Genomic DNA, 18,137 nt, shown 5'->3' on the forward strand with positions numbered 1-18,137 from the left:
TGATTGTTGATAAGAAATAACAATTCTGAACGAAATTTACTAGAAGATTGTGGTCAATTTCATCATCCTATCAAGAGAACAATTTTCAACGCAGTGAAAAATTTTGATGGGAAAGTTCAGCCGAAAATATTGTTGCTGTAAGTAAAAGTAATTCGTCGGTGTTTCCAGCATTTGAGCTTTTCTTATGGTTCCCTTTCACGTAATTTTTTTTAATAAAAAATATAACGTGCGGATTTATTTGGCTGTTATGGAAAGAGAAAATATATAATACATATGAAAAATTAAAACATGCTCGTAATACATCATGCTTAGGCCAAAATTATCTATGCAAGTTGACAGCTGTTCGATTTAATGTCGTTTTCACTTTCTATTAAGACCGGTATCCTTTTAATAATAACTACATTTTTGTAGAAACTAGCGTTGAAATCGAAGATGAAACTTTGAAACTCAAGGCAATAATAATAATTATGTTTATGCTTAAACATAATTATTACCTACTATTTAAACATTAGACATTTTGGTTATTATAAACAAGCACATGATTTAGCAATACTTATAATGGTCTCAATCGACTTTGTTAAAACTCAACCCAACAATATCAAAAAAATATTTATATATAATAAAGTATTACCTACATAACAAATACTGGTTATAAAAATGTGACTAATTTAACCAAAGAGCTCAATAAATGATTCAGGTCAACGAGTATTTTTGTGAGACTTGGTTCTTAAAACTTTTAGGTACAACAATTATATAACCCTTTTTACTTTTTTGTCATATATGTCGTGCTGTTGGATTGAAAATAAAATACTTTGTACGCAAATGTCACGCCGTTGAATTGTTAAAAGTTATTAAACGCAAAATTTTGTATTTTAGTTTGAACCTGACGTCGATGAAGAATATTTTATGGAAGAAGAAGATGACAAGTTTGAAACAGGTTACTTATATTATAATATTTTTTATTACAAGCTAATTGAAATTAATATATATTTTCAGAAACACATGATATAAAAGATGTTCTTAATAATGATAATAAGAACTTTCATTTAAACTCTCATTCAAACCATAATATCCAAACACAAGTAATAGTATAATCTAATACATTCTCATACTTATTGTTTATCTATTATAATAACATTTCAACTTATTATGTTTTAGATTAACGGGAATGAAAAGTATGAAATACCTTCGACTGATTTTCAGCATAATAATGAAGATATGCAGTTTACCTGTGCGCATTGTCATATGCTATTTACTAAACAGAGAGATCTTATACAGCATCTTGATTTACATTCAAATTTTTGGAATCATAAATGTGAAAAGTGTGCGAATAGCAAACCGTGTCTCACATGCCAGATAATATTGGATAAAAAGTCCTATGCTGCTAATGTGTGCTTAAATGTATTTGAAAATAGCGAACATGTTTTTAATAATTTTAAATGTATCAACTGTGAAAAAGCATTTAAGACTCACGATTCCCTTTTAGAGCATATGAAAATTCATAGTAATATAATTTCTAACGAATGTAGCTTATGCGGAAAAATGTTTAAAAAGAAGTCGCATCTTATTCAGCATATTTTCACACATAATGATACTTTTGATTTTGAATGTAGCAAATGTGGAAAAGCATTTAGAACCAAAGATTCTCTCAAAAATCATATGAAAATTCATAATGATAATCTTTTTCACTTTGAATGCAAACAATGCGGAATAGTATACAATGCTAAAAGAACTCTTTTAATCCATATGAAAAGTCATGGTATTTATAATGAATGTAACATATGCAGAAAAATGTTCAAAATAAAGTATTGTCTCAAACTGCATATGTACACGCATAGTGATATTTACGATTTTGAATGTAGCAAATGCGGAAAAGCTTTTAAGACTAACGTTAGACTTAAGTCGCATATGAAAATTCATAACGATGTTAGTAATTTTGAATGCAATGAATGCGGAAAAGTGTTCAGTTCTAAAAAAAATCTTTCAGTCCATATGATCGCTCATAAGGATATTTTTTATGAATGTAGCACATGTGGAAAAATGATCAAAAGGAAATATGATCTTATACAGCATATAAAAATTCATAACAACATCGAACATTTTGAATGTAACGAATGCGGAAAAATATTCAATTCTAAAAAATATATTTCTCAACATATGCAAGTTCATAATTTTTTTAATAATTTTAAATGTGTCAACTGTGAAAAATCATATAACACTAAAAAATCCCTTTCCCAGCATATGAAAATTCATAATGAACTTTCTACAGAAATATGTAACAAATGTGGCAAAATATTCAAAAGTAAGTCTCGACTCAATCAGCATATGTATACACATAATGTTTCTTTAGATTTTCAATGTAGTAAATGTAGAAAAACATTCAAGTCCAAAGCTTGTCTTCATCAACATATGAAAATTCATAATGATATTACGTGTCATTTTGAATGTAATGAATGCGGAAAAATACTCAATTCTAAAAGAATTCTTTCACGTCATATGAAAACTCATAATAGTACTTATTTTGAATGTAGCAAATGTGAAAAAAAGATCAAAAGGAAGTATGATCTTATAAGACATATGTATTTAAAGCACAGTGATAATTTAAATTTTAATTGTAGCAAATGTGGAAAAGCATTTAAAACCAGAAGTGTTCTTTTACAGCATATGAAAATTCATAATGATATTTATAATTTTAAATGCAGTGAATACGGAAAATTATTTAAAACTAAAAAAAGTCTTTCAAGGCATATGATAACTCATAGTGATATTTATGATCACAAATGTGCTTTCTGTAAAAAAGCTTTTAAGACCAAAGGTATGCTTTCACAGCATGTAAATATTCATAATGCGATTTATGATGTCGAATGTAGTAAATGCAAAAAAATATTTAAGAGTAAAAGGAGTCTTTCTATCCATATGAAAACTCATAGTGCTATTTAAATAAATGTGGAAAATATGTAATTATAATATAAGGCATATGTAAATATATATAAATTAATAAATATGAATAATGGAAATATTATTTTTTAGTATTATTTGTTTAATAGCTTCGCTTAATAAACTGTTTTAGTGTAATATTTGATTCGCCGCTAAAGCTTAAAGTACTAAGATAAATAGTAATGTATACTATTTTATGGTTTTTAAATGTATATACACATAAATATTCTGATGTATATCATAATATTATAATATATCTATTTGTATTCACAACCAGTGGAATTGTTAAAAAATATAATTCCATAACACTACCTCCTTCCTACTCCCCCTTATTGTAATCAACGTAAATCAGTTTATATGGAAAAAATATTACAATTAATTATTGAAAAACTGAATATATACTTTCACACAGAATTCTACACGGTTCTTGAAATCGATTTAGTTGTTTTTATTGAGAATTGGATCAAGCATATTTAAACCGAATTTTGGCAAATAGGTGAGCGCAAAAAATAATTATCCCTTCTCAGAAGTCAAAAATTCACGTTAAAAGAAATAAAATCGTGTCGATAACCAGAGATTTTATATTTCAGAATCATGGACGTCACTTTAGCTTTTTTAGGGGAACAAAAGTTGGCTAGTCAATAGTCGTTTTTTAATGTCGATTTCATGCATTTTTATTAAATGATATGCATGTTTCTGGCTAAATTCAGTGAAGGGGGGCAAATAACGTCCATGGAAAACAATCATCTTGGGCGGCTTCCATAAATTATGCCGCAATATTTCGTGAATTTTCATTCCCCCCTTTTCCCCTCTTTGTTACAAGATTTAATTGAGTTCTTGTTTGTTTCACACTATCACAATACCGTTGAACCCCTCGCCCCCCTTTCCCTAAATCTGTAACATAATTTGCAAAAACCGCTCTACTTAAAGAGTCCCATAATTATTAAGTCATATGGCAAAAGGATTAAATATTTACTATTTAAATAAAAGTATTTAAAGCATATTTTGCAATTTATTTTTCATTTCTATCAATCTCTAAAGGAAATGATAAAAATATTCGTATGTTATGCTCCCAATATATCACGTTTAAACTAATAACTAAAGGATAAAATAAAATAACAGATACTAACCTCGTTTAAAATATATAATATATATTGGACTTGTTTTTTGCGTATACATTTACCATGTGAAAGAAAGAGTACTAGGCTTAATAGACTATCGTATTTTACATTGATTTATATGAGAAAAATTGTTTTGCATAACGAGTAAGATTCTGTAACGAATTATGCTTGTTCCACTGTATATGTATTCAAGAAACTGCTACATCAACTTTTAACAGTTGTATACAGGCCCAGCCGGTGAGATATTTTCCATTTGACAAGAATGGATGAGAAATAATAGGAAAAAAACTTATTGACTGGGCCTGGTTACTAGGTAGTACAAAAAAAATACCTAATGCTTAAATCTAGGGCTGTAATGGATTTTTCAAATAAGACCTAATTTTTTATTTTGTCACACGGCAAAGATTTTAATTGATTTTGTACCCAAATAAAATAACGCATCTAATCTGTAGCGTAACAAAATCATTTAACTTAATTTTAAATATATTTAAAACTACCTTTGCTTTTTTTATAAGCTTTTGTGCTTAAAATCAATTCTTTAAATATAAAATAAATATTTTATTCTTTTTCACTATGCTCACAATACACCATGCTAAGGCCAATTACAAATACATTTGACAGTTTGATGTTTCCCACTGTCGAAAATAATGTCGCTTCCACTTTTTATTAAGATCGGTATTATGTTAATAATTGTTTTATTAGTTTTAATAGATAATTCTTTAACAATATATTTGTTTTTTGTAGAAGCATGCGTTGAAAACGACGATGAAACATTGCATTCTTTTAATAAAATAGAAAGTGTAATTAAGGTAATAAATATCTACATTACATTAAAATAGCGAATGTTTAATGTATATTTTTTAGTATGAACCAAACAGTCCTGATGAATTCAATATAGAAGAAACGGATAATGCGTTTGAATCAGGTATGGTTATTAAAGTTTATTACATAATATTTATTATAATTTAAAATTATGTATCGTTTCAGAAATGCACGATGTTAAAGATGTACTTATTAACAACAGTATTGCCACAGATATTTCATCTTACCGGCATTCGAACGATCATATCGAAATTCAAGTAATTATGCAATAAAAAGTGAACTCATTCGTAAAATAGGATTTAAATATATTAAAATGTTTTAGATTCAGAAGAGTGAAAATGAAACACATTCGGTTAATTTACAATTTGTTAAAGAAGAAGAAATGATTAAGAACCGAGATTCTCTTTTACGTGTGAATTGTCATGAATGTAGCATATGTGGAAAAATTTTCAGAAAAAAGTATAATCTCACTCAGCATATGTTTATACATAGTAATAATTTTGATTTTAAATGTAGCAAATGTGGAAAAGCATTCAAGACTAAAGGCGTCCTTTCGCAGCATATGAAAGTTCATAATAATATTTATGACTTTGAATGTAGAGTATGTGGTAAATTATTCAAATCTAAAAGAAATCTTTCAAGCCATATAGAAATTCATAGTGAACTTTTTAATAAATGTAACGTATGCGGAAAAATATTCAAAAAAAAGTCTTATCTTACTCAGCATATGCTCATACATGACGTTAGTTTTGACTTCGAATGTAACAAATGCGGAGTAGCGTTAAAGACCAAAGATGAATTTTTACAGCATGTAAAAATACATAATGATATTAATAATTTTGAATGTAGTGAACTATTTTTTAGGCATAGAAAGATTAAAAATCTTTCTATGCCTATGAAAACTAATAGCGATATTGGTGCTTTCGAATGCGACTACTGTAGAAAAACATTCAAGTCGAAAGATGGTCTTTCACAACATGTGAAACTTCACAATGATAATTATGAATTTAAATGTAGTAAATGCGGGAAATTATTTAAGACTAAAAAATATTTTTCAAACCATATCAAAATTCACAGCGATCATATCGTTTTCGAATGTGACTTCTGTGGAAAAACATGCAAGTCTAAAGATGCCCTTTCACAGCATATAAAACTTCACAATGATAATTATGAATTTAAATGTAGTATTTGCGGGAAGTCTTTTAAGACTAAAAAATATTTTTCACACCATATCAAAATTCATAGCGATCGTAACGTTTTCGAATGTGACTACTGTGGAAAAACATACAAGTATAAAGGTGCTATTTTACAGCATATGAAACTTCACAATTATAATAATGAATTAAAATGTACTATCTGCGGAAAACTGTTCAAGTCTAAAATATATTTTGCAAATCATATCAAAATTCACAACCATCAAAACGTTTTCAAATGTGAGTACTGTGAAAAAATATTCAGGTCCAAAGGTTCTCTTTCACAGCATAAGAAACTACACAATGATAAATATGAATTAAAATGCGGTATATGCGGGAAATTATTTAAAACCAAAAAATATTTTAAATCCCATATCAAAATTCATAGCGATCATAACATTTTTAAATGTGACTATTGCGAGAAAACTTTCAAAACTAAAATTTACCTATCACAGCATATCAAATTTCATAATGGCATTTGTGACTTTGAATGTAGCAAATGTGGAAAAACGTTCAAAATGAAGTATAATCTTACGCGGCATAATACGTGCGTACACGGTAATAAGTATAATTTTGAATGTACTAAATGTGGAAGAGCGTTCAAGATCAAAGATAGCCTTTCACGACATATGAAAATTCATGATGATCTTTGTAATCTTGAATCTAATAAAGACTAAAAGATTTCTTACTCTCCATATAAAAAAAATAATACTTAAAAATAATGCATTTTATAATCAATAAGGTTTGGTATCTTATCCTAATTAGAGATTATTATTTGCCTGGAATACTTAACAGTTGACTGTTCACTAAGCAAATATGGATGATCCTTATATTTTTTCTAATTAATATATATATTTTAAGCTAATAATATTTTAAAACTGAGATGAATGTTACTAGTGTGTTTATTTGTATTTTATAAATATCGACTTGTTGAAATGTGCTTTGCGAGTCTATACAAATGTATTTATGGTCAGATATCGACGATAGGATCAATATTAGAGCTCGAGTTATCACACTTCATTAATAAAACACAGAAATATTACAAAATCAAATTATGTCGAGATCCAGAAAATCTAGATTAACACCTAAACATCATTGTTATCAATTACCGCAACCGTTTTCTTACAACTAACTTTTAAAACAATGCAAGCAAATAATTAAAACTATTTATTTATAGGAAGCTCAACTTAGTGACTAATAAACAAATAAAAGCGACAACTTAGTGAAATAATAAATCATATTTGATATATTTTCGTGTTTGAAAGAAATTTCAGGATGAAACATCATGTATCAAAATTTATTCAGAACGAACCCGTAACAAAAAAAATCTAAAACTAGTAATTTTGATAAATAATCATAGAATATAATAATCAGATTCTTAGAATTAAACTGTATCATTCCATATTTAAAATAGAAAGCATTTATCACTGCATAATAACAGAGAGAAGCTTCGTTACACAGTGTGCTCTTTTTTTGTACGAATTTAATTGAAAATAAAGACAATATTATTTTTAAATGTCGTTTTAATAACCTTTATTGTATATAATATATATAAAAAAAATACATATCGATACAGATATATCTTATAATATTAATTTTTATTATTTCCTACGCGTGCTATTCAACTAATTTATCATTATGATCATCTGTTTTGTGTAGTTTCCTACAAGATTGTTCAGTAGAAGGTAACCATCGAACGAATGTGCTATTCCATACAAAACACGATAAAAATAGTATTTTAGAAACACTTAAGAAATAAAAGGGCGACTAAACTCAACAGTCACACAAACTACTCAATCGTACATAATACTGAAGCATTATTCTGGCCAAAATCAAGAGGTTCCCTGTTTAGAATCCATGTCAAAAGCAGTAAAATCGTGCCGTCGCAGTAAAAACTTAGTCATCTAGCGAACGTTTCAAATGGGCCAAGGAACACAGAGATTAGACTACTAATGATTAGGAAAAAATATGTCTTTAAATTATGTTTTAAAATGATTTTTTTAATTTTTTTCAATTCACTATAAATGTTCACGGTAATTTTTTTTTGATAGGTTTGTTTTTCCGACGAGACAATTATGCGCACGTTGTACGAATAATGCGATTATGTGCATAAGCGATCTTCGGAGAAGTTAGAAGTACAAAGAAAAATTCATGAAAAGAGTCGTAAAATATCCAAATTCAGTGATGTTACGGTCTGTTATTAGCAACAACGGTGTAGATCGATATATATCAGTCAGATGACTGACCATATAATTTCAAGTTATGTGACGGAATACTCCCGAGCAAAGGATATTCCTCTAGTAATATAATTATGTTAATTAGTAGATTCAACATAAAGAAAAGAGGCAAATGGTCTAACAGTAAAAAAATAAATATGAAGCGTTGTGCTGACCAAAATTCATTTAAAGAGCTAAAATCTCAAAAAGCAATAATATAATATATAACATCACAATATTAATATACATTAGGTGGCCATATTTTGAAAATATTAAAAGAGGACCTGAAAAAAGGCCATCTTGGTTTTTTTGTTAATTTTAGGGATACTGCAGGAACTAAAAAAAGGTCATCTTGAAAATTTTTGCTCGAGGACAATTCTCTTTAAAGGAGCACGTATGGTCACCTTATATACGTAGTCTTCTTATCCTATCAATATTTAATGTATAACATAAGTTATGGGTAAGATTTAAGTTGTCGTTAATTTATTGTATACGTATCAGTATTTTATTGCTTATTGCTATTATTGTTATATATTTTTACGAATAATTGCTTCTTTAATATTTGAAAAAAGATCAAACTGTCCTAAAACTTATTACTTTTATAAAAAAATAATTATAAATATTCCTCCCCTTCTGCAAGACAGAATGGTTCTGTATTAGGAGCACAGCAAAGTACAAAGTCACGATAACGATAACGACAGAAACGTAGCTTAAGCGGTCACAGCAAACACGTCATATATTACGAAAGCAATCTCCTCACAGCTCTGCGCTCCTAAAACTAATCTCAATTGCTGCAGCAGATGGGGAGGAATATATTTAATTAAATTTATTTAAAAATACTACCTATCTTAAATATATTGGTCTGATAAGCACTATATAATGTTTTAACGACCTTCATTCGTCGACGGATTGGTACGAACAATATACGAACTCTTTGAAATTATGTAAAGCAACGGATTATTTTTTTGTCATTAATGTGGGATGTAGTGAAATTTGAAGACATGATATCATAGTTTTAAACATATCGACATGAAACGGCTGAATTCGTTAGCCAGTTTAATCCGCCATCTTACTCAAAAATGGCGACTATTAAAAAATGAAAAACTCCGTTAAAAAATCTTAGAGAAAATGTAATATTTTTTGCTCATTTGTGTGGGTTTTTGAGGAAATAATGCGTGTCGTAATTTTAACAATATATTGTATTTATGATTTAATTTAAGGAGGTAACAAACGTAAATTATATTAAATAAAAAAAAAATATTTTATATTTTTTTAGTCTATGTGGGATGTAACGAAGTTGAGGACACAATTACTGTTGTATTTTTAATCATATAGACATGAAACTTGTTTCAAAAATAGTTCTTATACTAATTTCGTTAATCAACCTAATCCGCAATCTTGTTCAAAATGGCAACTTATCAAAAAAATTAATAAATTGTAGCTCTGGTAAAAAATAAGGATGACAAAAATGATTATTATTAGAAATTAAAATAAAATATATTTTCTTATGAAAATTAATTATAAAAAATAAAAATTCATAGCTCCGTTTAAAACAATCCTTTGGAAAAACAAAAAGAAGTTAAAAATATTCTATAATACATATTAAAATAATAAAAAGTACTTCTATATATAAAAATCTACTCAATTTTTGCGGCCTTGAATGGTCAGAATTCTGCTGTAGTATTTTATTTAATAAAGTTACAATTTTTTATTTTTTAAATAGCTGCTATTTTGAAACAAGATGGCGAATTAGGGTGACCAGTGAAGTTATTTACAAGGACTATTTTTATAATTTTTAAATTAGTATCCTCATAAACTGTAATAAAAAAATTAAAAGCAATTCTTTTAATGATTCCCCATAACCTATACCACATCGTGAGGATTTTCTTGTCTTTCCATGCAAATACTAAAATATTATTGTTTGTTTATTTATATTTTACAACTTATCCCTTGCGTATTTTTTATTGCTAGTGTTAAACCTAACTAACTAGTTCCATATATAATTTTTGGAAAAGTAAATTATCAGCAAGTAATATAATCGTGTAAAATTAGCAGAATGATCCAATTCGAGTTATGTATGTTGGCAGCACTGTAAATCAGACAGCTGTCAATAATCACGCGTCACACAAGATTCATAGTATTTCATTAAATGATATGCATTTTTCTGGACAAATTCAAGAGGGGCAAATGCCTCCACCTACACCTTCTCCTCCCAAATGACGTCCCTGCGTGCATTTAATATATTGGTATACGTATCTTTTTGCCACCATCGGAAGCGACCACAATAGTTAACTATTATGAACGTTGGTAGAAATAAATAATTGCCTTCTCACTAATTTGTATAACCATCGTCTAAAAAAGCGAATAATAAGATGATTTGATATTTACTCACATCAACACTTGACTCCGACCATCGCTACTTGTTGACACCGGTACCGACACCTGCATTTAATTTGTATATCAGTATAATTTTTGTGTAAAACAAAATTATATATAAAACAGGTTTTCAATAAATCATACCCCTCGGAATATTATCTAAAAAAGTCTTTTAAAACTGACTCGTCGTACATGTAGAAAAGTCTGTACCAGACATTTTTTGTTATACGGTGCTCATCAGCCTGACCGTATTATTTATTTTGGAGCTTAAGTACAAGCGTGGAATTGTTGAAGATCTGCTCCTTATTTTTAGAAAACGTTAGTTACTGTTAATTAAAAATTTTGTTTACACTGTGCCCATGGAGATTAAACAGAAGCTAACACATAGTAATGTGTATAGGAGAATCTCACAGTTTTTCAGACGTATATCAAAAATAAAGTAATAACATTAGTGATCGATATGAAGTTTAAAGGGATATTTATTAATTACGGACGGACTGAATCAATAATGCCGGTTGATGTCGAGAGAATTGGAGGACATTGGTAAGAAATCTATAGACTAGTACAGGGCTTCCCAAACTTTTTCAGCGACGGAACACTTGGCAAATCCAAAAACTTTGGCGGAACACTTAGCTTATTTTTTAGGTTGGGTAATTCATAATAGTATAAATAAAAATAAAAAATGGTAAAAAAGAAATATCATTTATTTAATAAACATAAAAATTCAAATAAATGAGACTCCTAATTACTGATGATTTTGGGTTCTTAAATTACATTTTTTTGTATATCAGGCATAATATTGATCAGTTGTATTCTCAGTTTTTGGATTATTTTCTTTTTCGATGATAGATGTATCAGTAGAAGTATTTGGCCGTTCTTTCGTCAAATTTTCTGTTTTTGAATAATATGTAAATTCTGTAATATTTTTTTTTGTCCAAATGGAAAAAAACCTGTATTGTAAGCAACCAGACTAAATTAGTGTACAAGAAAATCGATTCATTTTTATGCAAATTTTATTTAAATCATTTATATTTCCAAATGTATACACCCAATCCTGTTTTAACGCAATAAATTACAATAGTTTCAAGCTTTTTTATCAGATTTATGAACAATTTTTATGTATTAGGAAGACTAAGAATTTTTTTAATATACTCCAAATTTTTGTGAAATATCTATTTAGGCTCCGCGGAACACCAGTGTTCCGCGGAACATAGTTTGGGAAACCATGGACTAGTATACTAAAATAGTTTTCTCTGTACGTTATTGCAATACTCGATAGAAAACATAATTTCCACAATTTTTGAAATGCACAGAAAAGCACACTCGTTTCAACAAGTTTCAGCCTTGCAGATCTAAGCTGAGAAAATGTTGATCTCATGCCACTGATATTACTCCAGAGAATGTAAAACCCTCTCATCAGTGATCACTAAGGATTTTGGAGATTCGTCGGCAATTCCCATTGCAATAGCGCCGACACGATTTTATTGTTTTTGATGTGAATTTTTGACATCTGAGAAGTGATAATTGTTTTTGCTCCCTCTTATTGACCAAAATTCGGTTTGAATATACAGTGGTACCTCAGTATACGTCCTTAATCCGTTTCAGATCCTTGGACTTATACCAAACGTATTTTTGTAATGTAAGCTATGTTGTAACTCATACAAGTTGTGCATACGCGATGTGCCTTTTTGACTCACAAGTTCTAGCACGCACGCGGGTCGTATTCCAAACGAGTCTTGTACCAAGCAAAATGTTTCTTGTCCAAACAGGATGTATACCAAGTTGGACTTATTCCAAAGCAGACGTATACGAGGTATCACTTTACTTTGACCTACACTCTTACATCAGAAATTAAAAAAGGAACAGCACTCGCTCTCGTGTATTCAAGAAGATGATAAAAAAAAACAAAGGAATTTCTTGAAAACTCTTTCCTCACCCACCGTATTCTTCAGACATTGCTCTAAACCAGTGGTTCCCAAACTCTTTTGGCCCACGGACCCCTTTTCATACTCAAAACTTGTCCACAGACCCTGGGTGAAAAACTACATAAATGCATAATAGAAAAATTAAAAAATTTAACTTTCATGTCTTGAATGGTAAATGGTGGCGTAAAAATAAAATATAAATAAAACATTTTGTTTAAGAAGTATTTATTAAAATTATAATTTTTGTTTTAAAATACAAAAAAATTAAAAGTCTTGGATGAACCTGATAAGATGTTATGAGTGTATTTATGTCCGGCTCAATGTTTGTGAGTAGCAACCTCAAATCCCCACGAGTACTAATTTCTAGTCGGTTTCTTTTTTTTGTGATGAGGCTCTTAACGGCACTGAATCAACATTCTACCAAATAGGAAGACTGAAAAGCAATCAACAGCTTCTGTACAATAACCCATAATGCTGGATATAAAATTGGGATCTGTTTTTGTAACCAGAACGTTGTCGTATCCTTGTTTAAACATTGGTTTCAGCTCCTAATTTGTGGATAATTCAATAAGCTGCTCTTGTATTAGTATGTATTCATTTGTATTTGTGCTCTGAGTATGACTACTTGCAAAAGGGTTCAACACCTAGTCGGGAATAACCAAGTGAAGAATATCTTTGGAAGATCCGAATGAAGCGATGTTAAGTGTTGACAATAAGCAAACAAATCTTCATCTCTACTTTGCAATTTTGAAAGATTGGAAACTGAGAATATTCTCCTCTTCCCTAGTTTTGTTTGTACAGCAAAAGTTTTGCAACAAACGCAGATATTACACTTTTAGTTTTGATTAAATTTAATGTGTCACCTTGTAGTTTCAAATTAGTCTCGTTAAATCTGGCAAATAAATCAGTCATATAACCGATGTCATTTTTGAGATATTTAAATTGTGACGCAAATCATTGTCTTTACTCTCCAGGAATTCTAACACTGAAACAAAGAGCGAATAGAAGGAATCCAAACATGCACTTTTAGATAACCAACGTACTTCTGTGTTAAGTAGTAAATGATTATAGTCATAAGTCATCATCATTTTTCAAACAAAGTTGAGCAAATAATCTCACATTTAAGGCATTCCTTTTGATTTTATTAACTGCTCTAATGACATAATGTAGTGATTCATGCAAACGTTCACTAAGGTTTTTTGCGAGAAAATGATGTCGATGAATCACACAATGTACCGATAATACATTCAGTATAGCTTGTTTTAAGTATGCCAGAAAGCTTCGGTGTCGTCCTACCATTGCCGGAGCACTGTCAGTAGCAACGGAGATGATATTAGTCAAGGGTATAGCTTTTACACCGAAAATTCTTTTTAATTCAGTAAATAACGTTTCACCTTTCGTATCAGTTTCCAAACATTTAGCAAATAACAATTATTGTGATTTTTTTATTCATTGTTATTTATTTTAACTTCCATATTAATAAAACCGTGTCACAATCTTTTTATTTTATATTAAACCTTGTGCGGATCCCTTGACGTTGTTCAGAGACGCCCAAATCAATTTTAATTTTCCACGGAACCCCTGATTGATCTCGGGAACCTCTGGGGGTCCATAGGGATCACTTTGGGAACCACTGCTCTAAACGAATGTCATCTATTTAGATCCCTGACACATATTTTGGGTGAAAAAAAAATATTTTACAAAAACGGATATAAAAAAGATATTAAAGGATTTATTGCTTCCAAAAATACATTATTTTTCGAATCAGATATTAAAAAAATTGATTAACACGTGGAGTATAATAATTTATTAAAAGTATTACACATTTTAATTTTTAACTCGTTCAAAATCGCAGACTAATGGTACAACTTGATATGTGTAAACATGCAAAGCACAATTCAATACTTCGATATTTATAAAACTATAAGTAAAAGTCGCTTCAGCTTTTAATTTTATTAGCTTAAAATATAATAAAATATAAAAATATGTATATAGGTCAGTCACATTGCTATGCAATTTAACCAAATAGTAATCTCTAATTACGATAAGATACCAAACTTTATAAAGATTATAAAATGCATTATTATTTTCAAGTTTTAAACTTTTGAGCAGTAGTATACAAACATTTGCCATAATATATACTTTGAATCTAACATTTTTGTACATTTTCTTTATTAATAGAAATATTACTATGAATTTTCATATGAACAGAAATACTTCTTTTAGTCTTTAATAATATTCCGCATTTACTACATTTAAATTCATAAATATCATCATGAATTTTCATATGCCGTGAAAGGTCACCCTTAATCTTGAACGCTTTACCACATTTGCTACATTCAAAATCAAAATTATCACCATGTACATACATATTATGCCGTGTAAGATTTGACTTCATTTTGAACATTTTTCCACATTTGCTACACTCGAAATCGCAAATGCCGTTATGAAATTTGATATGTTGTGATAGATAAATTTTAGTTTTGAACGTTTTCTCGCAATAGTCGCATTCGAAAATGTTGTGATCACTATGTATTTTAATATGGTTTGCATAATATTTTTTAGTCTTAAATAATTTTCCACAAATACTACATTTTAAATCGTAAATATCATCATGAAGTTTCATATGCTGCGAAAGAACACCCTTCGACTTGAATGTTTTTTCACAGTAGTCGCATTCCAAAACACCAATATCTCGATGAATTTTCACTTGTGTAGAAATACTATTAGGCTTTAATAGTTTACTATATTCAAAATCATAAATATCATTATGAATTTTCATATGCTGTAAAAGAACACCTTTGGTCTTAAATGCTTTTCCACACTTGTCACATTCAAAATCAAAACTATCACTATGTATATACATATGCTGTGTGAGATAAGACTTTTTTTTGAATATTTTTCCGCATTTGCTACATTTATTACAAAGTTCACTATGAATTTCTATATGACTTGATAAATTTCTTTTAGCGTTGAATAATTTTCCGCATATTTTACATTCATAATCATAAACATTATTATGAATTTTCATATGTTGTGAAAGAACGCCTTTAGTCTTAAACGCTTTTCCACATTTGCTACATTCAAAATCAAAATTATCACTATGTATAAACATATGCTGTGTGAGATTGGACTTCTTTTTGAAAAATTTTCCACATATGCTGCATTCATTACAAATATCACTAGTGATTTTAACAAGTGAAATTATTTTATCTTCGTTAAATCGCTGAAAATTAGTTGAATGGATTTCAATTTCTTTTCTCTCCTGAATCTAAAATATTTTAATATATTAAATATTATTTGTTTAACAAGTTCGCATTTAATTACACAATTACTTTAGTTTCTGATAAAATGTCCAATGCATTATTATTATTATTAATAAGTACATCCTTAACATCGTGCATTTCTGAAACGATATATAATAATTAAAATTATGATAAATAAAATTATTTACATTTAAAAATCTTACCTGTTACAAATGCATTATCTGTTTCTTCTATATTCAATCCATTAGGGCTGTTTGGCTCATACTAAAAAATAAGCATTAAATATCCACTATTTTAATAGTATTTACATACTGATTACCTTAATTGTACTTTTAATTTTATTCGTAGAATGCAATGTTTCTTCATCGTTTTCAACGATTGGTTCTATAAAAGGCAAACATAAAGACTGTTAATGATTTAATAAATAAAAATAATAAAATAAATTATTTAATTAATACCGATCTTAATAAAAAGTGGAAGCGACATTATTTTGGACAAAGTCAAACGTCAAACTGTCATACTGATATATAAGTTTTTGGCCTTAACTTCGTGTATTGTGAGCATAATGAAAAATGTCAAAATTGTAAAATATTAAACTTAAATTTAATATATACTTTAATATTTATATCACTAAAAATATTAATTATATAAAAGTTATTTTAACCTTTCAAACGCCGTATATTTTTTACGTAGGTATGTGCCCCACACCGTAGATTTTAAATGTGTTAGAACAAAAAATGGGTTCGATTATGTACGACACCCAGAGCCGGCCTTAGATTATTTTGCGCCCCAGGCAAAAACTAAATTTGCGCCCCCCCCCCCCCCCACCCTAATAATACTTTAATAACTCATTACATGAGCGCAAAAATATAATTGAAATTAAAGTAATTTGATATTACATATATTTGACACCATACTCTTTTTTGCGATTGAGGGTATTTAAGAATTTGTAGTTTTATTTTCGTCGCGATTTTTTACGCGTGAAATAATCTAAAGAGTACACAGTAGTGTATACAAAAAAATATCAGATTATATTCTTTAACAATATTGTTTGATAATTTTAAGTGAATATTGCGCCTTTATTTGGTGTCACGGCGCCCCACAGGATCTAGCGCCCCAGGCGATCGCCTGTACTGCCTGCCCCTCGGGCCGGCCCTGATGACACCCGAGAAATGTACCCTTAATTTCGAGCCGGTGGTTCGTGATTTAAATTTTAAGAATGAATCGGAAGGACAAGAGATGTCTCTCAAACATTCTTAAATAAAAACTTGAAATATTTCCATAGTTAATTTATTTTTAAAAGGGAATTCGGTGCCATATGGCGCTTGCGGTGTAGACCAGGTTTTAAGCACTTAGTTAGCAGACACCTTAACGCAAATTTTGACGATGTAGATATTAAACTCTCGAGTAAAACATTTCAGAATAATCCATTTCCACCTTAAATATAAAAGAATTTGGCATGGCAAAGAGATCTGGAAAATGGAGCTTGTGAATCTGCATTTGTACGAATACTCTGAAACGCTTTCAGGTCTATAATAAACATTTCCAAATATGTCTAACGTGTTTTGCAGTTGCTAGACTATAGCATCTTATCTGTTTATCTATTTTTGGCAAATGTTTGTATTACAAAAATCACTTTTTATTAATTTTTTTTTTTTAATTAGTAAGAGAATTTTTACCTATTGTTTATTGTTATTCCTCGTATATATTATTATTAATGCGTTTTTACGAGCTTTACTTCTTTCGTTGTGTTTTACGTTTAATTTATCGAAATGTTCAATTAGATTATATATAGTGTCTATTAATGTTTAGCAGTCTCTTGCCTGCTTAACGTAGCATTGGTGGATACATGGTTGAATTTAATCCATGCATCACCTTTTTTTTTTATTATCTAATTAACTAACTAACTAAGCTTGCTATTAATTTGTTGCGGTGAGATTTAATTCGTTCGAGATGCTTATTATTTAATTTTTCAAAATGCTTAGTGATAGTGTCTATTTTAAGGTCCCTATGTAATATCGAGTTGCGAAAGTACTAAGGAGCATTCGACACGATTCAATTAGATTATATGTTTTAAAATGACTGTGTAGCATTGATTGCAGACAAACCATGGAGCATTTGACACGATTATTGACGAAATACCTTGTTTTTATTATTTTGTATTCAAAATGCTTTGAAGTCAATCAATTCGTCGAAGAATGAAGGTCTTGAACGATTAGAATGCTTATTAAACCAATATATTTGAGATACTGTTTAAAATGCTTTGATAATTAGTATAAAA

The 18,137-nt window shown here is 29.1% G+C and overlaps 3 protein-coding genes across 6 annotated transcripts; 2 read left to right on the forward strand and 1 right to left on the reverse strand.

Annotated features, from left to right (window-relative positions):
• Window positions 1–294: 294 nt before the first annotated feature.
• LOC148231364 (uncharacterized) lies at window positions 295–3,017 on the forward strand. 4 transcript variants are annotated; one of them, XM_088195223.1, is made up of 4 exons: window positions 305–379; window positions 877–937; window positions 997–1,082; window positions 1,159–3,017. In XM_088195223.1, exons 2-4 carry the CDS (start codon window positions 907–909, stop codon window positions 2,938–2,940), a joined length of 1,899 nt encoding a protein of 632 aa, XP_088051349.1. In that variant the 5' UTR covers window positions 305–379; window positions 877–906; the 3' UTR covers window positions 2,941–3,017. The 4 variants fall into 4 exon arrangements, with proteins under 4 accessions (XP_088051346.1, XP_088051349.1, XP_088051347.1 ...); XM_088195221.1 differs by having other exon boundaries at window positions 311–740; XM_088195222.1 differs by having other exon boundaries at window positions 311–452.
• A 1,626-nt stretch (window positions 3,018–4,643) lies between these two features.
• LOC148231365 (uncharacterized) lies at window positions 4,644–6,885 on the forward strand. The gene is made up of 5 exons (XM_088195224.1): window positions 4,644–4,733; window positions 4,803–4,867; window positions 4,923–4,983; window positions 5,046–5,137; window positions 5,203–6,885. The coding sequence occupies exons 1-5, from the start codon at window positions 4,706–4,708 to the stop codon at window positions 6,748–6,750; spliced, it is 1,794 nt and encodes a 597-aa protein (XP_088051350.1). The 5' UTR covers window positions 4,644–4,705; the 3' UTR covers window positions 6,751–6,885.
• Window positions 6,886–14,302: 7,417 nt separating this feature from the next.
• On the reverse strand, window positions 14,303–16,399 carry LOC148231366 (uncharacterized). The gene is made up of 5 exons (XM_088195244.1): window positions 16,315–16,399; window positions 16,176–16,240; window positions 16,060–16,120; window positions 15,926–15,996; window positions 14,303–15,861 (listed from the first exon to the last, which is right to left on the reverse strand). The coding sequence occupies exons 1-5, from the start codon at window positions 16,340–16,342 to the stop codon at window positions 14,740–14,742; spliced, it is 1,347 nt and encodes a 448-aa protein (XP_088051370.1). The 5' UTR covers window positions 16,343–16,399; the 3' UTR covers window positions 14,303–14,739.
• Between the last annotated feature and the right edge of the window lie 1,738 nt (window positions 16,400–18,137).

This window comes from Plectrocnemia conspersa, unplaced genomic scaffold, assembly GCF_051122295.1.
Source record: "Plectrocnemia conspersa isolate PC_06_02 unplaced genomic scaffold, ASM5112229v1 ptg000010l, whole genome shotgun sequence".
Lineage (NCBI taxonomy): Eukaryota > Metazoa > Arthropoda > Insecta > Trichoptera > Polycentropodidae > Plectrocnemia > Plectrocnemia conspersa.